At 49.2% G+C, this 19,629-nt stretch overlaps 2 protein-coding genes across 4 annotated transcripts; both read right to left on the bottom strand.

Moving 5' to 3' along the window:
* Nucleotides 1–454: 454 nt before the first annotated feature.
* Nucleotides 455–6,972, bottom strand: LOC148405208 (ATP-binding cassette sub-family G member 4-like). Of its 2 annotated transcripts, none has more exons than XM_088406317.1 (15): nucleotides 6,760–6,972; nucleotides 5,055–5,284; nucleotides 4,607–4,724; nucleotides 4,411–4,543; nucleotides 4,291–4,341; nucleotides 4,049–4,194; nucleotides 3,277–3,400; nucleotides 2,681–2,795; nucleotides 2,460–2,596; nucleotides 2,280–2,375; nucleotides 2,031–2,199; nucleotides 1,861–1,961; nucleotides 1,221–1,379; nucleotides 1,035–1,153; nucleotides 455–790 (listed from the first exon to the last, which is right to left on the bottom strand). In XM_088406317.1, exons 2-15 carry the CDS (start codon nucleotides 5,281–5,283, stop codon nucleotides 565–567), a joined length of 1,923 nt encoding a protein of 640 aa, XP_088262443.1. In that variant the 5' UTR covers nucleotide 5,284; nucleotides 6,760–6,972; the 3' UTR covers nucleotides 455–564. The 2 variants fall into 2 exon arrangements, with proteins under 2 accessions (XP_088262443.1, XP_088262442.1); XM_088406316.1 differs by lacking the exon at nucleotides 6,760–6,972 and adding an exon at nucleotides 5,975–6,253.
* A 1,538-nt stretch (nucleotides 6,973–8,510) lies between these two features.
* On the bottom strand, nucleotides 8,511–14,000 carry adm2a (adrenomedullin 2a). 2 transcript variants are annotated; one of them, XM_088407024.1, is made up of 3 exons: nucleotides 13,705–14,000; nucleotides 13,399–13,629; nucleotides 8,511–10,568 (listed from the first exon to the last, which is right to left on the bottom strand). In XM_088407024.1, exons 2-3 carry the CDS (start codon nucleotides 13,476–13,478, stop codon nucleotides 10,268–10,270), a joined length of 381 nt encoding a protein of 126 aa, XP_088263150.1. In that variant the 5' UTR covers nucleotides 13,479–13,629; nucleotides 13,705–14,000; the 3' UTR covers nucleotides 8,511–10,267. The 2 variants fall into 2 exon arrangements, with proteins under 2 accessions (XP_088263150.1, XP_088263151.1); XM_088407025.1 differs by having other exon boundaries at nucleotides 13,399–13,532.
* Nucleotides 14,001–19,629: the final 5,629 nt, after the last annotated feature.

Below are 19,629 nucleotides of genomic sequence, written 5' to 3'. Positions count from 1 at the left end.
TTATTTCATCATATTGTGAAATGTCCGCCAGAGGCCAAAACAAACATTGATTGGAATGAATGTCACATTTGTACAGAGAGCCTGAATGACCTGCAAACTCTGCCGCCGAAATCCCCTTCAAGGCGGCTTTGGGTTTACGTCACTTGTGTGTGATATTCCGAGCTTTAGATAAAAGGCTGCAGGTATTATACGTGAGAAGATATTAAAGCATGAGCACGTAGCTGGTCTTGCGCCATCGCCGACGGACGCGGGCAGCGTTATAAAGCCGCACGCCATTAAAAAATAGGTGTGATTAATAGTGGCTTCGGACAAGAAATTGGCTAGCTTTATTTCTATCGACACGCGCTGCCGCCAAGTTGCCGGTTGCTCTTAGCTCGGCCTCCGACGCCAACTTGATTATGGCGACTTTTGTGAATACGGACCCGAGAAAAGTGAGAAAAACACAAACATCAAGCAGATTCTACCGTGGCGGATTATTCCCCTTTTAATAAGAAACGGGCGAAATGTTCAAGTTCGACCAGCGAACTCTCAGGGATCCGCGGAAGGCTCGGCATTGGCACCGGCTCAACGGTCGACCCTGACTTTGTAGAGCAGGACCAGATAGGTGGCCACCCTGATGATGATGAAGAAAATTCCCAAGACCAGGAAATCCACATAGAGCTTGGCGTCCTCCACGTCCAGCAAGTGCAGCACTTGCGAGGGATCCTCAAAGGTGCACGGCTTGGTCTTACACTCCAGATTTGTGCGGTTCATACCGTAGATAGCGAGGATCACTCCCTCGAAGCCGTACCTGAAAGCCACAAGCGACGCTGTTTTGGATGGTCTGTGGCCACGGGCAAAATCGGAGCCTGAGAACATTTACTGAAGCCGGCCCGTGACGGAAGATCCCGCGACTTGACTCTCTCTCGGCAATTTGGCATAAATTGTTAACGTTACTCAAGTTCATTTTAAATAAGACCACAAAAAAAGAAGGCGTTTTTAACGTTAATGCGGTGTGAAATACACAACGTGCGACAGAAATAAATTGAAGCTACCTGACATAGGAGACATAAGACGTCCACTGCAGATAATCGGGGATGGTGCGGAAATTCACGAAGAAGCCAGAGAATAGGATAACGGGTATGGCTGTGATGGGGCCGACGAACGTGGCAACCTGGGGTTCGTAATTCCGATGCGTTAGTACGATTTGGGGGGGGGGGGGTTAAGCGAGTTAAGCCTACCTGCGGCGACGGGGATGCCGCACCTATGAGCAGTCCCAGGGACTGCGCCACCAGGGCAGTGAATGTGGACAAGTAGAGGAAGAGAAAAAAGCGAGCCGCTTCCGGAGGCTGGCCGGTCATCCAGTACACTATACTACAGTACAGGACCGGGCAAATCACCTGGAAAAGAGGAATTGTGAGGAATGGGAGTTGAATTCCACAGCGGTTCTTCCAGTCGCACCTATTAATCCCAAATAGTTCAAAGAAAAGATTCTTCACACGCTTAAAAAAAAGTATCACGTAATGTAGTTGTGGCGACGCGTTTCCCTCGGTCTCCCCGTCCCCAAAAGTATCGCTCGGTCTGGCATGTCTCCAAAAAGCTTTCTCGCGTCAGTCTCGACCCCCCAAAAAAACGCTCTTGCGTCAACTTGTAAATAATTTGACATTTGTCCCAGTCCGGACCTCCAGAGTCTTGGGTCTTCTCTCGACTCCGTAAGACTTGGTCATCGGCCTGTCTCCAAAGGTCTTTCGTCCCGTCCTGTCCCCGTCCCCCAAAAGTCTCGGTCCCGACTCCCCAAAAGTCTCGGTCCCGACTCTCTATAAAGGCCCGGGCCTCGGTCGGCACGGTGTCGACGACAGAACCGGCGTCACGTAAGCTTACCTGGAAGGGTATGTCTGCACACGTTTTAGCCGCGTAGTAGGCATGCAGGCTGTACCAGGAGTTTAAGTGTTCCCTTACAAACACAGCCATTTCCAGAGGGACTGTGGGAACAAACGTGAGCGACAGGAACCGGTTCCACCATAAGAAGCGCTCTCCCGTCTTTTTCTTACACGTGAGAACAGTGGGCATCAGAGCGGCAAACATGATGAACAGCATGGAGAAGAAGAGGAAGCCGGTGTTGTTGAAGGCGCTGAGCGCGTCGTTTCCGATGTTGAGGTAAAGCAGTCCGATTAGGACTCCGATCACGATATGGGAGGTCACTCTCAGGTGAGTCAGCATCTTCGCGACGAAAGGGAGAAACGTCCCGAGGTTCCCGTTGGAATGTTTAAGCTCTTCCTTACATGCGTTTTTCTATTTACCGCATCTCGCCGTATGGCTGTGAGATTTCTCCGAAATAGAATGTAGAACTGACTGAATGCGCTGGTGGCAAAGTATTCCATCTCGGGCAGTAGCTCCTGCACAAAGGCGACGCAGTGCAATTTGAGCCCGTTCGTCGCGGGAGACACCTTTCAGATAAAAGCGTCTAGCGGATCGCTCACCGATAGATACTCGCTGGTGGAAGAATCCCTATCCTCTCCCGCCAGCTTCTTGCTCTCCTCGCAGCACTGGCTACTTTGCGCCGCCTCGAACAACACCGCCTGCATGTCGCCGTGCGTTCCCGTGGCCAACTCGATGACTGAGGGGAACCGATCGGGGGAGGTCAAAATGATAAACCCTTACTTGCGCGTTTAACGTGAGGTCGTCACGGTTCGGCACTCACTGAAATCCGCCGGATTGTGATACTTGGGGCAAAGGAGGTTGAGTGTGGTCAGGTGAGGGATGAGGTGGGACACTGTGCCCCTGTATATGCACTGGCCTTGACTGAGGATGTATAGCTAAAAAAAAAAAAATCACGGGTAAAGCAAGCTCCCTCCGAAATGGGTCGAACTTGCCCGCTACCTTTGAATACCCGCTTCATAGTGCTCCCAGTCATTATAGTCACAAATCCCCTGCTGTCCAATGGTCTCGAATGGCCTCCGCAGTCCCTTACGTATGACCGGGACCCATCTAAAGTATCAGTAGTACTTGGTGTTCTTTGGTCTCCGTTGTCTAATGCGCCTGCGCGAGACTCATCTCAAATACTCCTAGTCCGATCTACGACCGGTCTCCCCGGTCCCTTACAGGGTCCGACCAAGACTAATCTGGTCCCCGGAGTCCAATCGTCCGACCAAGACCAATAATTGGCCGGTGGCCCCCCCGGAGCACCTTACGCCGTGGTCTCGATTGGTCTCCGTAGCCCCTTAGTCTCTGACCAAGACGAATCACAAGCGTTCCGAGTCACAAACCCAATCGACGACCATCGGCACCGGGCTTTACCTTGTCAAACATCTGAAAGAGATTGCCGCTGGGCTGATGAATAGTGCAGATGATGGTCCGGCCTCCGTTTGCTAAGCACTTCAGAAGGGTGATCACCTGGATGGATGTGGCACTGTCCAAACCGCTGAAACGCAAAGGAGAGAATAGAAAATGAGGATGATGCCGGTCGTTACATACTGTTGATTTTTCCAGTTGAGCATAATTCAGGTTTGACCTAAAACTAGCAGCAACCAGACTCTTTGCGCTCAAAACCAAAACTGGCCTTCATCCTGGAGTAGAATGAAAATGATACTGGAGATTTATTGACTATCGATTACACAGGCTCCTAACAAACTTGAACTCAGGCATATTCTTGTTTATGAAGCGGTTCTTGGCGTTCTGCCTTCCTACCTCCTGACCTTCATTAGTCAGAGGGCCTCTGGAATCCAGCATCTCTGTTCTCATGATACTGTTTTACTGCCTATCCCTAGGGTCAAAACTGAACTTGCTTTGCTGCTCCTTTTTCCTGGAACAATTTACAAGAAGGTTTCACGATTTGGGCTCGGCGGATGCTTTTAAGGCGCCGTTGAATTACTTGACGGCGGCCGCATCTCTTTGTAGATGTTCTGATTTGGAGAGCGGTTTATGGTCGCGATCAAATTGCGGACAGAGAACGGCGGAACGTTTCGGTTTCCCGCTGTCTAGTGCTGCCTGCAGTCCGTCTAGCTTTTTAACGGCGCCTCTTGTCACGGGCAGTTCTCGGGAACGCCTCGAACTCTGCGCGACGTCGCACCTGATGGGCTCGTCGAAGAACATGACAGGAGGATTGTTGACCAGCTCGAGAGCGATGGCCAGTCTTTTGGATTGGCCGCCTGAGAGATTGTTGGTGCGCGTTTTAGTGCAGCCCATGAGCCCCAAGGCGGTCAGTACCTCTGTCACCTGTGACGCAGAAATGACATCGTTAGCCTTTCCTACCAACTGAGGGGGTAAAAAAAGGAGCGGCAGCGAGGAATGCGCATGAGCTCGGGGGCTTACTATCCTCTTTTTCGCCTGCATGGTGTCATTGAGTTTCAGATTGGCAGCCACCTAACATTCAAAAGATTAGAAATCATTGCGGATGCTTTAGATGCTGTTCTCTTCTTCCCTTAAGTTTACCATCATGGCCTCCTTCGTTGAAAGATGCGGCATCAGTACGTCGCTTTGCATGATGTAGCATGACATCTTCTGGAATTTGGCCAAGTCCCTTGGGCGACCGTTCACCAGAATTTTGCCCTTCATGCCCGTCTCCCTGTAATCCACAGAATTGTAGCAAAACTCCGTTTTCCCGGAAAGTGGGTTGCTCCGGAATTACCTGTATCCCGCCAGGACGTTCATCATGGTGGACTTGCCAGCTCCGGAGGGTCCCATGATGCCGGTGAGCTCTCTGCTGTTAAATTGTCCGCAGAGAGAATTCAGGAGTGTTTTGAATCCTGGGGGAGAGGAATAAGCGTTTTCTGGTCGTTGCGACGGAAGTTCTCGCACCCCCTGTTCGGCGCGTTCAAAATCCTGCGGTTAATTAATCGATGGCGACCGACAGTTTTTCGGCTCGGCGCTCTGAATCGGACGGTGAACGTCTTCCGGTTCTTACGAAGGACGGCTTTGGAGTGGTTCCTGCACGTTTGTTTCGATTGTCTAGGGCGCCCTTTGCTTATTTGGATGATCAAGGAATCCTCTGGTTATTGACGTGGATAGATAGGTCGGGTGACTATTTCACGCGTGCCATTTGTTTATTGATGAGGGCTACTCGGAGCCGAGAGTACCTGTCCTCTTCCAACAGGGTCCCTCCTGAATGCTGTAAGACAGGTCGCTGAACTCCAAGTTGACAGCTGCTAGGCGCGACAGTTGGGTGAGACGCTGGGTGTCTGTGTTGTCCACTTTCTTCATTTGGGAGAGCGAGAACAGGTTGACGACGGGTCGCGTCTGGCCCGATGAGATTTTTTCTTCTATTTGGACACTGCAGGCCCCCTGATTCTGCACCTTCTGGGACATGCTAGACAGACAGAAAACACCGACGTGCGCGTTATCGACCGGTGTCACGCTGGGACCCATTCCAACTTACGGACGGCCGCGCGTGACGACGACGTCACAAAATTCCAAACTTCCCACATCGACCGATATCAGATCCCATTTCAATGGTTTCCCTCGCTTGGCCTTAGAAATCGGAACGGTTGCGATTTAGAATCGCTTAAAACCGCTTCATTACTTTTGCAATCCTCGCATCTCAACATTGAATCTTTTATGTCCCCGCCCTCCCATTTTCTAGGCCTCGCGTCTGGTTTAGGAGCGCAAAGTGCTAGCGGTGAGCTAAAACCATAGGCTGCCCATACAGCTCAGAGCGCAGCCAGTGGAACGCACGGCAGCGATATTAGCTTAGCCCTTCGACGGACTGCGGCTCCGAAACGTCACCTGGCGACTATAACAAGAAGGTGATCTCTCTCGGATGAATTGATCGACAGGCACTACTACACTACTTGACTTTTAATGCTTTAGGGGGGAAACAAACGTCCAACGCGAGAATGGCAGTGCATCATCGTGCCGTAAATGCTCAGCGCGGGCAGACGGTAAATAACGGAAAAAAACAATTCTTCATCCTCATAATATCCGAAGTGCTTCGATCATTGTATATGCATATGCAGTTAGTCTGACGCTGCGCTTTTCGTGCTGATGTGGCGACTCCTACCTTCACGGTTGACTGGTCAGTGGCGATTGGCACGTTGAGGACCACCGTACACTTTACATAAAGATTTGTTAATGGCAGCCTTTTGCGCATTACATTCTTGACGCCGTTTTAGTAACCCGTCATTTCATTTCTGCAGGCCTTAAGGGGACAGTGTGTAAGATTGAGACCGTTTTTCATTAAAAAGGAATACAGTCAATGATTCTGAATGTCAAAAGCTTGCAAATAAATATGTTCTTAACGGGCATTATGTTTGAAATATAACGGTAGGTCGAGTTGTCATGAAACGATAGGTCATGCTTGGGCGCCTTCTAAAACATGAGGAGGAACCAAAATGATGCAATAAGGCTCAGTGAAAGATCATAGCACTTTGAAGAAGTCTCAAATCCTTGGGATTTGATATTCCTCGTTCCAGTTCTCCCGTTGTAATGAATTCCCTCCATCCGCTCGCCCGTCTCCCTTTGAGCTTGCAATTCGCAAGCAGAACCACTTGATGGCTGCGCATCAATTGTCGGCAACACCCAAACCCAAAGCAACCCTCGGGGAACATTTCTTGCTGTGTCTTGTCACGCTAACCCGTTTCGCCAGCGATCTCCTCTTAAGTCTAGCTTGACAGAAACACGCTTTTCTGGTAAAGACGGCTGGACCAAAATACCCTGACAAGTTCGATTAGTGGTGATGGTCACATCTCCCGTCCAAAATAGTGATGACGTCGATATAGAAGCTTTCGGGAGAAGAAAAAAAACAACAACAAAACGCACTTTATACATACATACATACATACATACTTGCTTTGCGGTGTGCAGGTGTGACGTTCTCCCTCTTTACTCTGGATGGAAGCCGAACTCTCAGTTCTCCGGTCGACCGGGGAGCGTAAACGCACCGCCGCAGCAACAATAGGGCTACCCAAAATAAACAAGTCTCTTCCTTTTTTCTCCGTACGTTTTCCTAAAATTCGCCCCACCCTCGTGGCGATTCGAGACGGATGTCTGTGAAAATTCAATAGTGAGTGCCTTTGATGGGGGGCGGCGTACGTCACCTTAGTGTAAAGCTGCTATTTGATGCTTGCATCTTTAATGCGTCCTTTGCGGCTTAGTTACAGCGTTCGTACCGTCGACCATTAATCCTTTTGATGAAGAATAAGTCAACTCGTGAGTTCATATTTGTTCTCAAAACGTCCGTTTTTATTTGAATTTGAATGCCGCATTACAAAACGCACCACCTTAACGACGTTTTTTTTCTTTTTAACGGCACGGTACCAACGTCATTTTTTTAACGGCACGGTACCAACGTCATTAAAAAAATCGGGAAGCAGTCTACTGATAACGAATAAAAATCATGAAACGTTTTGGCCTATATCGAATCGAATACCTTTTTTGTCATTGTATGGCTGATGTACAACAAGGTTAGGCGCGCTGCTCCAATTGGTGTGCGTTCAATAATTATGAACAAAAACTAGAAGAAATATTATACGATCAACAGCATAGTTTCACAGAGGGCAATCGTTTTTTTCTGCATGTCCTTGTTTTGTTGTTATTCAGAATGTTAATGGCTGGGAAATGATTTGGTAAAACAAAATGAGCTCCAACAATTTTGGTCATTTTTCAAAGGGTAACGAATATGTGCCTGTCATATGCTATTGCTTGTGTTCAAACCCAAGTTATTTAATAGTGTCCATACTGGTTTCGTTTAGCCGTCTGTGGCTTTTTGCAAGTGTGTTAGCGCTAAGCTAGCAAAACTTTGTGAACTAACTGCTTCCATTTTGAAGAATTACTGTGCAGTATTTTCTTTCTGCGCAACTGTAGCTAATTCTAAAGTTTGTTGTCTCCATATCTTGCGCTTGTAACCGAAATGACTTTGGGGGGGGGCAAAAACTTGGGTTCACATCTGAGCATGGATGTTGTCCAACGCGGTCGTAAACAACGATATTTGTTGGCCCTTGCGTCGCGAGTGAGCGGCTGTACGAAGAGCCCGTCTATTTATTCTTAGGGGTATATCTCGGTTGACCTTGGCCGTATACCTTGAACGGCCAATCACTGGGCACGCACTGACAAAACAAGCATCAAACAAGCATTCGCGCACGCGCCATAGCCAGTTCGGACAGATGTCAAGATTGAGAACCCTTGGCGGTCGATAGTTGCGCCGCTGCTGTTGCGCACCAATGTCATTTATTAACTCTTGCGAGTCACGCAAGCTTGACTTAGCGCGGCTGCGGTCGGAAGACGTGACGTTCCAAACGGGTGGCTTCCGTCACTCGGCGGCCCGCGGTCGACCCGCACGGAGGGTAAGGCTACCGGCCCAGTCCTCTTGATGTGGCGAGGTTTGATTTGGGAGCTTGCGCAAAAGGCAATAGGTTTTCCTTGACTGTCAATGACAGAAAATGCTATTGGCATCTTGGCACAAGGGAAAAATCCACCATAGCTAAAAAAAGAAGTTCTCAAAAGGACAGGAAGTGGGACTTTGCGTGAGGCCAAACCGCGGAACGGAAATAACAACGGTATTGGTACATGCAGAAAAGTACTGGTGCGCGACGATAGCATTGGATCCATTCCACGCAGTGCAGCATGGCTCTTTATTTCGTACGGCGGACAACGTTTGTACATTTCTACCGGTGTCGGCGATTAAGGAGGAAACAAGAATATTCAAGTCTTTGGCGACAAACGCGTACCAACGCATAAATATACCTTAAATATTTAAATAGCTTGTCTGAAGGCATCTATTTACACAGCGCCATTCACAGGCAACCCCAGCCCCACTTGGAGTGTTTAAAATTGTCAAATGTGACGTTTAGAAAAAAAACCAACCGCATTTGTCATAAGGCGTTCGCCGTCCAGATGCGTGTTTGCCAAAGAGAGTCCGCTGAAAGGGGGAGCCCTGGCGGGCGTACGTCAAACGTGACGCAACCCTCCTCCCAAAAAAACAAATCCTGCCACAATGATCTGTCGCTATTTAAACAAATGATAACAAGTAACACAAACGCACGCGCAGACTGCGCAACGGCTTCCAGATATTCGTAAGAGTTGCGGGCGTCGGGAAATCCGTTTGAATTGCATTTGAATTACCGCCGTAACCGAGCTAATGGATGTCCGGCGACGGGCGGCGGCGCGTTTCAACTCGGAAAGCCTTTGAACGGATTCGACGGGAGCAGCCTTGGGAAACGTGGACGGAAAATGCAAAGCCTTATCTGGGCCAGGCTGAAAAGGCTAGCCGCGCGCTTGTAACCTCAGGGGGTTCCAGGCCTTTTTGTCGGTATGGAGCCGGAACCGGCCGTATTCCCACACCGACAAAGGCCGCGGTTTACCGCGCGCGGTATTTGGACTCTTTCAAAATGTGGACATTACAAGCATACTGTATCTGCGGGTGAAATGATCGTACCGGCGTCAAGGTTTTGATTTTAAGGAATGGGATGAATTTTGTGAGAGGTATATACTATACATACACACATGCGCGGGTGTGTCTGTGTTTAGTCAGTATGTCGTAAGTAAAAATGATGTGTGCAAAGAATCAAATCAACGTTATGTCATTTGGTTTAAAACAAGTAAACGCTTGTCTTGCAAACATGGTTTTAATAAAACATCTAGCTTTTTCTTGTCGGCGTGGCTCCTAAATGCTCCTGTGTAGTAAAAGAATCAGTCAAAAAACGACACGCAGAGCCAATCCCTCCATTTGTCAAGTATTTGTGAAACGTAATATTTTCAATCGGAGCCTTATGTGAAAGTACGCCGTCTGCTGCCATTTGTTTTGAAAGTTGAGTCTGCGGAAGCCCGCGCCAATCTGTTGCCGCATATGACTGCGCGGATTAGGTCGGCCCGTCGAGCAGAAAGACCAGAGGCTGGGGGCGGGGTTGGGGGAATGAATCATGTGAAAGAGCCTAATATTTCCACACCGCGAATGAAATCTAGACATTGTTGAGCCCGGGTTTTGACTCTTCGGCGAGCGGTTAGGAGCGGAGTCGGCTAGAAAACGCAAGGCCTTTGCCCGGATCCCGAATCAAATAAAGGCGCGCAGGTCGAGCGTTTCCGAAAAGACCTTTTCAACCGAGTGCTCGTCGGGCCATCTTCAAACGCGTCGCCCGATCCCGAGCGCGGCCGCCGGTCCTTTGGCCAACAAGCGCGACCGAGGCGGCGTGGCTTGTCCGTCTCCGGAAAAAGGGTCGTGGCGGTGGCTCTCTCAGAGCTCCTGGCGCTGAAATCAAAGAGGCGCGCGCAGCAGTGATCCAGGGGCGTGGACTACACGGGAGATAAATAAGACAAGGTGTGGGTCGTTCTTCGGCGGGCCGGGGCGGGGGGCGGGAACTCATCCGTAGCTATGGGGGCTCCTGGGATTAATAGGCGACGAGTCTTCCCTGCCGCTCCGGCCGATAAGCTGATAGAGCCTGTGGCTGAGGTTCTGCACTTGGCAGGTTCCGAGCACGCAACCCACTCGCATCAGCTGGGGGTAGCGGCGGGCGTGGCGGCGGGCCCTCGCCGGCCTCCCGAGAGCCACCGGACGCTCGGCGGGTCCCGGGGGCCATCCGACGGGCGGGGCGGCGCTCCGGCCCCCGGGGATCCGCCGCCGGACCTCTTTCGGCTCCGTTCGCTTGGCGAGACGGTCCGAGCTGAGGGCAGAAGACAAATTCCGTTTGGGAAAAGGGTCCCGTCAAATCTGAACGCGCTAACCGCTTCTACCGGCGTCGCGGTCGGTCGGCCGCCGAAACTAAACGCTACTTTGGAAGAATCGACGGCTCAGCTATTGCCCTTCCTCAGAAATGAACCTAACGCGCTCTTCTCTTCCGGCTTTCGGCTAATCGAGCCCTTCCCGTGTTCTACGTTGCGGCGCACGAGCAAACGCCATCTGTTCGGCGCTTGACAAACACGCTCTCTTTGGACTGCCAGTTTGACTCCATCCGTGAATGCGCCGTTGCCTGGCAGCCGACGGCGGGCGACGATCAGCCGGAAGGAGAAAAATCCAGGTCGCGGGCGCCGGACTAACCGCGTCGCGGATCGCTCCCTTTTTGTTCTTTTCAGGCGGAAAAGGCATCCATGGTCGCGGCCCGTTCGGGATTCTTCGTTGGCACGTCTCTTTAAACTATCGTCGGTGAAAATGAATACGTCCCGGATTGCTTCCCCGTTTTTTTCAGCCAAGTGCCACCTGACCGATGCAAAAGCCTTTTTCTAACCCCCTTGTATTCAGCAACTCCAAACGATAAGTCGTGCGCAGAATAGAATGCGTGCCAGTCCCGCCTGAGTTTTGCCAAGGAGTCACACTTTAGCGATACGTTGCTTCTTGTTCCAACTGATTTGCTCTTCGTTTGAAAAGGGAGCAAGGAAGCGCTCCTGCCACCGCGCCGGTAAAAGACAATACATTGGACGCGCCCATTTCCGCAGAATCTCTACAGTAGCGATGATCTATTCCAGCTCGCCTTCCTGTTGTCCAAGCCGAAAGCGGCGCAGCGCTGCCCCGCTAGACACCGTGTCCCACTTTGTCATCTTTTTATCTTGTGGGCCCAACTGACCCGCTGGTAACGTTTCCGTGGTCTCTTCTACTCCAGGTCAAATGGACAAGCCTGTGCTCATTTGGAAAACTAGTGTTGTATTGCGGCTCAAACGGTTCTCTTTCATAAAGTACAATATTTGGGCTCAGATCGACCTTTTTCTCATTTGGACGTCAGACGTAAGCCAGCGCGGTCTACGAGGAAGGGCTTGATGGCATTTGCGTGAATATGAACTCAAGTTTACGTAACGCCACGAACTGCTAATCCTCGGAGAGCCGAGGGAGATTGTCGTGGGCACGGAGCGCCAGAAATAAGGGCAAGCTTGTTGCTCCCTCTAGAAGCGTGTTGGTTACGGGTTTGATTTTGGTTTTTCAAGTGCACCCCGAATCAAGAACGAAATGGTCAGATACATTTAGAGGGCGCCGTTGTTATTTTCATTCGAGGCGGACGAATCCATGTTTTCGTCCATCCCCATCTAAGGGGCAACTGTTTTCCTTTTGTTTGGTTTAGCATTAGGCCGATTGGTGCGGCGTAGCTTTCTGCGTCGAGCGGAAGTCCGCTGCTTTTGGAACTTTGTCCAATGAGGGGGATTTAGGCCTCAGCCGTTAATCCGCGTAGGAATTCTCCCACCTGTTTTGTGGCGCTTTGTTTGGGCCACCTGAATTTTGACGGCCCCCGCTGAGCCCATCGTACGTCATTGGGCGAAGAACGTGCAACAAATTCAACCTCCTCTTACATGAATGTTCTAGCTTTTCCTTGACAAAATGGGCAAAAAAATCACAGCCGAAAGGGACGAGAAGCACGCGCCGGCCGGGTCGATAGCGACCCTTTCGCAAGCGGTCGCTCGGTGTCATTCGTTTATTCGCTTCCTCGAGTAAATATTTAGTCGAGTATCCGCCGGCTCGTGCAAACCTTACACCGCTGTAAATGCTAGGTGGACAATATAACTGCAAAGGATGTTTGGGCGAGATTGTGAACGTTTCCATATCTTGGGGAATTTCAACTGGATGCTCTTCACCAAAGCAACATTTACGTGAGCGCCTTAACCTGCCTCCCCCCCCCCCCCCCCCACGCTTTGTAAAATGACATTGCTAAGTCTTTAACCCCCCAAGCGTGGAGTGTTAAAAAAACAAAACAAAAAAACATCACTTGTCATTATCAGTTTGAACTGAACAAAATGTCTTTTCACGTCAGGGTGTTTTTATGGCTTTTAAAGGCCCAAACAAAGAGCAGATAACATCCACTGGTACAGCCTGGAGCGAATCCCAAACTTTCCACTAGAGGGCAATCACACATTGAATCCTTCGCATTCCTTCCTGCATCATCAAAAATGTTGCAGCTGTAATTAGGTGCGGTTTTTTTCCAAACTAGTTTACGCTACAAGAAAGTCAGGTGTCTTCCCGCTAAAGCGGCAATGCGAGTGGGCGGACGTGCGTCCGTTATTTTTAGGATAACTCCACGCAAGAAGTCCGGAGCCAAATTTGGAGCAAGAAGCTCTTGAGAAGCCGCGGCATTCACTAGTTCACCTTGCTGCTCTATAAATTCTTAGAACTATGGGATTTTCCTTACTGATTAAAGTGACCGTAATGAAGCTTTTCGATGGAATCGGTGACATATTGGCACGGATTTTTTCTTTTTTTTTTTTTTTCCAGATGTCGAACAATGTCTTTTTATTTGACCTCGCAACTCGACTATCTGCATATACAGTATCTTCTGCACAAAAGAACGAGATACAACACTTTTAGGTTTGTTTGTTTTTTTAACTCTGCTTAGTTTATGCCAGTCGAGGTGTTCGGGAACAAAACCAAAAGAGAACACGCAGTATCCCAATTGAATATTTGGTGTTGAAAATAAGCCTGAGCTGTGTTTGTCCGTCAAAATAAGCAAAATGCGATGCGGTCATAGGACGTATATACTGGAAGCTTTTAAATGGCGTTCGTCCACGTCTTCTTACCTGAAGAGCTCCTCCGCCGTCAGCAGTCGGAAGCAGAGCAGGCTGATGCAATAGAGCGAAAGCGGGCGAGGGGCGCGCATCTCCGGCTTGGGCCCGGGCCTGGACCGGGACCGGGACCTGCCGCTTCAGCCGCTCTGGGGAGAAAAGTGGCTTGGCTGCCTCAGTGGCTTCGGTGGAGGAAAAAATGATGACGGGTCCGACTTTCCAGGCTCGGTGGGCAAAAGTGCAGATCTTTGAGGGAGTGTGATTAGTCAAGGGGGGGAAAGTGCATAGGACTCCCGGAATGAGTTTTCTTCCCCGTCTTACCTTGTTTGAGGGTGACTCAGATGCCGTCGAATTCAAGTCGGGGTTAAGCTCAAGTTCTCTGAGCGCCTTTCGCGACATCGCGGGTTTAAAAGGGGAGTGGGCGGAGTTGAGGAGCGGGGACGCGCGGAGCGGGGCGGCCGGAGCACCTGCCCCCTCGCCGACTGGAACTTGCTGGCTGGCGAGAGTCGCTCATTCGGAATAGGGATTCGGAGATGGGCGCCGGCGCACTTTCGCTCGGGAACAACTGCAAGCTTGATCCGATAACGGAACTCGTCTCTGGATCATCCGTGTCTAGTTTTGCTTCGAATGCTTTTAAACGCTTTTTTCGGAATCGCCTTTGGAAAAAAAATCCACACCTGCTGTATTATTCTACAGATGTTTAAAAGTAGAGTCATTTGAAATTGCATTGAATTGTTCGCTAAATGAATGCAACAGTAGATTATTAAAATGACCAATTGATGGGATTTGGTTTTTTTTCTTTGAAGAAATATTTACTCTTTTGGTGCATTGAATTCAAACAGCCTGCTAATCGATGTGTCACCAGCATTTCTCAAATGGAGGTACGGGTGCGCTATGAATGCCCTAACCCTAGTTCTTAAGTGTCCCCCCCCCCCCCCCCCCCCCCCCCAAAAAAAAAAAAAAAAAAACCCAACAAAAATCCATTATATGAAAATGATTGTCACCCTTGCAGCCCAAAACTTGCCCAAGCATGCCGCGCCGAGTCATAGGATTGTCTCAGATTATTTCACGCTCGCTGTTATGGCATTACAGCTTTCTCGCTGCCCATGCATTCCTTTGATGGCCTTTCATATTTTCCCAGGTCCGGTTCTTGACATGTTAATCCCAGGTTTGGCTTGAATAAAAAGGTTTTGATTTGGGTTGATTCAGTATCCGAGTTTTGGTGTCATCTCGGCTTCAGTCTTGTTCCCGGCCCCAGTTTACGTCCCGCTTGCCGTTTGACTTCAAACTGAAGTTTGCATCATATCTTAATTATTTTTTTATGTATTCATTCTGCTTTGTCTTTCTGAATCTCCCCAAAGGGGGGATGAATCTATTGATGTTATTATTCACCCATTCACTGCCATTGGCGGCAAAGGACGTCAAAGATCCGTTTTTCCAGCGCCGGTGGTGAATAAGTTCACGTGAGGTGAGATTAGTTGAGCAAGTTCAACATTTTCCAAGCTATTTTTTCAAGATCTTCCGCATTTTCTTCTCATTTTTCTCAAGATGCTAACCCCCCCCCGAAGTCCTCTGGGGCCCCCCCAGAGGAGACAGGCCTCACTGTTCCGCCGTAACATGCAAAACTCAATGCGGCTCTGCTTCCTTTTTGTCGACGAAAGGGCTCGACATGAAAAATACCTGATAATTGCCTATTGATTGGTCTGCCTCAATATGAAATTGGGTCACTGGTTTTCACCCCTGACCCACTTACGTAAGAGCGCCCCCTTCATCGGAGAATCGGCCCCCATCCCGGAGGGCTTCCCGCCCCGGTTTGATCTCTCAGTCGTGCGCCGGTTCGACTTTTTTTTTTTTTTGGCGTCCGGCGGCAATTAGCCCGCAATAGAAGAAGGGACACTTCTGTGGAGCCGACGCACAAAAGGTCGTGCCGGAAGCGCCTCCGGCCGCGCCGTCTTTGAAATGTACCCGAAACGGAGGGAGATCAGAGAGGCGCGTTTCTGATTGGCTTCGGCGCTTTCTCTCCTTTCGACTGAGTCATGCCGCGGCATGCTTTTGAACGTTGCGTAAAAAGGACAACGACGTGGCGTTGTCTCACAAAGACACTTTGTTTATTCGGTGAATTGGTTGGGTTCGTTTGTAAAAGGATGGAGGGGAGACGCTTTAGTTGAACGTTCTGCTCTCCTGTTTCCATGCCATTGTCATATTGAACAGAGCGATGCCGGCGTTGCCAATTTCCCATGCTTCTGACTTCATTGGACTGGAAATGAGCGGAGACTGAATCAACGGCGCTAATGAGACTGACGCGCGAATCAAAGGGGAAACTAAAAACCGGGAAAAGAAATCGCAACAGCCGTTGGATCTCCGAATGATCCGCGCGTTTCCCGCTTCGATGAGAATTGCTGTTCGTCCCCGTTGTGGCGCCGCTCACGTTTTGACATCTTGCCTGGTTCACTCAGCTCAGAGTGTCATCCGCAGGTTGAAATGGCCACACGAGAGACACACGGCCACACCCGCCCGGCTCCTCCGGCGGGTTTCCCCTGGCGTTCCCGGGCCGGGCCTCCTTTCCCAAACGGAGTTCAAATAAATCATCAGAAAGTAACGCTTCGGCTCGGCTGCCGGCGCGCCTGCGTACGTCTTTCCCTCCCTTTTCATCTTTGATGAAATATCTCCGCGCCTCTTTTCGATGCCAAGATATAAATCCCCCGGAATGTTTCGCCTTCAGACTTGAAATCGCCCCACGACAAAATGACAGGAGCCAAGCCAGTCTGTGACAAGTTGTCAGCGTCGGGCATAATGTAATATTTGCACAATAAAATGTTTCTTGTGCGTTCGGCTGGAATCGGCGTCCTAATGTAGCGGAGGTTTTCCAGTGAGATAAATGGCCGCCGTCTCCGCTTGGAGGGGGGTCCGGGACCCAAACGAAGCAACGACCTGAGGCGGTTGCGCGGAGGGGGCCGTGTATTCGACGCCCGCGGCTTCAAGTGGGACTTTTCACGGTGATTTTTCGTCCGGAAAGTGCGCGTGCGAGGACCGTAAACAGAGGCCCGTCCCGCGAGCCTGTTTTCCTTCCCGGCGCACCTGCAGACACTGAAGCGCTTACGACTGTTTACATACAGGACGGCTAGCGCTGTCATTTCAGCCAGTCGGTCTCATGAATCTCCAATTCCTTTTGCATTCTGCTGTGACTTTTAGCAGGTGTGCCAAACTGAGACGTATGCGTCGGAAGGATCCTTCACGTATTCCAACGTTTTCGCCAAACGGACCGATATCAGCCTCGTTTTTGAGGTAGTCGCGGAGGCTGCTGATACCAGACGGTGATACTGCAGGAAAAGAAAATCTTGCATCAAGTCCTCCTTGGCAGTAGTCGGCGCTATACTGTAAACGTTTGACTGGTTGCCAAAGGTTTTGTTGGCATCTCTGGGTTAAATAAAATTTTAGATACCAAAAGAACTCTGCACTCTTGAAGACTCTGTAAGTGTGCTGCTATTGGCCGCATACAAGAAGATCAAACATCGCTGATTATTTATCTCATTATTTATATCGTTATCCATCATATGATATTGATGCATTCAGTGGTCAATGTGTGCTCGGAGCGCCACTAGAGCCCTCTAGTGGTTCACTAAAATATTAGACTCCAATTTTACATTCAATACTTTGACATTTAACCTCTGAAACGTGTTTAGAAATTCATAAAGGTCGAATTCTTTTTTACCTTTTATATTCAACACATTTTCATTGAATCATTGTTGGGATGCGCTTACTTTCCTTTTAAGCGCAGTGTTGATGTCGAATCAGCGTTTCCTGTTGCGGGAGCTTAACCTCTAAACAAAAAATTAGCGAGCCGCGTTTTAAAGTCAAGTGTTTTTGTAGGTGATGCTTCGTGAATGGCGGAAAGGGAACATTGGCCTCATTGTTACATTGTCAAGAAAACCAAAAATATAGTTCTTTAAAATTGGAATGTTCAAAAAGTAAAATTATTAGTGTATCAGGATGCCGTTGTACTATGATCGATTATTCGTGAAAAACGAGGAGGTGTTATTCAAATCAGATTTTTTTCAAACCACTTCGACAAATGACCTGCCCCGTATGTCGTTGTTTGGTCTTTGAGAGGCCCCTGAGCACAAAAAAGTCCGACAGACGCTTCAGAGGAGCGAGCCAATGTTAAACTGAAAACTGCTGCCCTCTAGTGAACCCATTTCTACATCAACAGTCTGAACCAAGATTCCCTCGAGTTGACTTCAACCAAAAAAAAAAAAGATCATTGAGTCCCCCTCAAATATCAAACTCTGTTATGAGGCTATCACTATTTTTTTAAAATCACCATTAGCTACTGATGGCATAACGGCACCTCGGCCTGACATCCCTACCCTCATACTGCAAGCTGCATTTACGTGATGCAAAAAACACTATTTAATCAGTGAAGTGAAATATGAAAAAAAGAACATGTTATCCATAAATATTAGAGGTGCATGTACTTTAAAGTCAAATACAACTGAACTGTGCTTCTGTTGCATACCACTAGAAGGCGCCCACACTTTGAGATGTTGGGATGTTTTAGATTAATGTAGCTACTGCCATATAGAGGGAGAGCTTTGAATTCTTCTCATTCACCATCTTGCTGGCGAAATAAAAAAAAGAAAGTGACTTTATTGGTGGTAAATTAAGAACTCAATGAAGAAGAATCACATCTTTTCCAACGACACATTTGTGGATCCGGTTGAGATGGAAACAGAGTGAAATTTGAGCGACATGGTTGTTTTGGGTCCAAACAGACATTGCCACATTACAAGAGTCTCTCCGGTTTAGCGTGGACACAACGGAAAGGTATCATGCCAAGAAACTGGAAAGACAGATTGACAGTCGCTACGCGCTGGTTCGGTTGACGCGCTGTGCCCTACCTGCTTTGGGGCGCATGAAACCTCCAAACCACATCCCGTCTATTTGCCGATGTGCAGGAAGTCACGTGTCCCACGCGCGGTCCGGCCCAAAGACCAGATCGGGTCGGGGATGACTTTTCTTCATATGTATAAATAGATGAGACTCGACTGCATTTCCAAACTGTTTTACATAGAAGTGCTCAGCGTGTACTCAAACTCTATGACCCGCTCTCATCTTTCTCAGCCTTTCTGTCTCTGGCAACTACTCAAGTGCGGCTCAAGGTTGAGATAAATTGCAAATATCTCAATCCGAGCCCGACCTCGTCGAAAATAACAGGCACCGCCGTTATCGCCCGATAGCGTCCTGTTCCGTCAGCTCTTGTGCGTGTGAGAAATTCTGTGGAGAGCGAAAAGAAAAGAAAACAATGCAATATGTCATGCTTGTGCGCCGTTTGACTAGAGGCCGATAAGGATTGCGGGTCACCGGCGATAACGCAGAAAGCGTTGGAATTCCCTAGGGCGCCGCGCGGATGCGGGCCGTCAGACCTTCCTCCCGTTCTATTGACACGGGTTCCTATCTGCAATGACTTGCCGTCGTCGGGTCAAGGTTTCATAATTGAGGTCTTCAGAGCTGGTTTTCTTCGTCGAAGAAAAACACAACAAACAAAGCCATACGGTAAGAAGAGCTGCATTCAATCAAATAATTTGGTGCCGCCGTGTGGCGTCTTGGTGCCCAAGAACTATGTTTAAACAAATGAAGTGCTTTGACACCACGTCCGTAGGCTGTCGTAAACCTTTTCAGTTCGGCGGAATTTGCTCTATCCGCGGCTCGGCTCGATTGCTAACGCTGGAAGTAAATTGCGGCAAAAACAAAGGGCGTCCGAACCTATTTTGCTCCTTCCTGGGACGTTTGTGCGGGATCTAGAAATCAAATCAAGTCAAGGTGACAAAATCTATACTCGGGATTGGCCAAGCGACGTCGAGGCTAACGTTGACAAAAATACGAGGTGTAAAACGTAGTCTAATTGTTGATCATTGTGACAAAAACGTGTTAAAACGTGTTTTTTTTTTTTTTTTTTGGAATTTCCACTTGGACTCTTGCCGCGGCATGGCCTGGCGGTGGAGCCGAAAGGCCCTGGGTTCGATCCCATCAAAGTGCCCTTGAGCAAGACACCGAACCCCCAGTTGCTCCTGATGCTGCGTCATCGGTAGGCAAATGACCAGTTTTGACTATCCGAGGTAGACATTCCGTTTTTCGCCATTGTGAACAATTGAAAAAGTCTCCCTGAAAATTCGTAAAGCTAACGCGTGGCATCGGGGCGAAAGAAAACTGCAGTTTCAGCTTGGATTTCGGTTTATTGGGGCGGCA

Source organism: Hippichthys cyanospilos, chromosome 22, assembly GCF_059441005.1.
Source record: "Hippichthys cyanospilos isolate Australia breed blue-spotted pipefish chromosome 22, RoL_Hcya_1.0, whole genome shotgun sequence".
NCBI lineage: Eukaryota > Metazoa > Chordata > Actinopteri > Syngnathiformes > Syngnathidae > Hippichthys > Hippichthys cyanospilos.
This window is presented reverse-complemented; position numbering and strand designations above follow the sequence as displayed.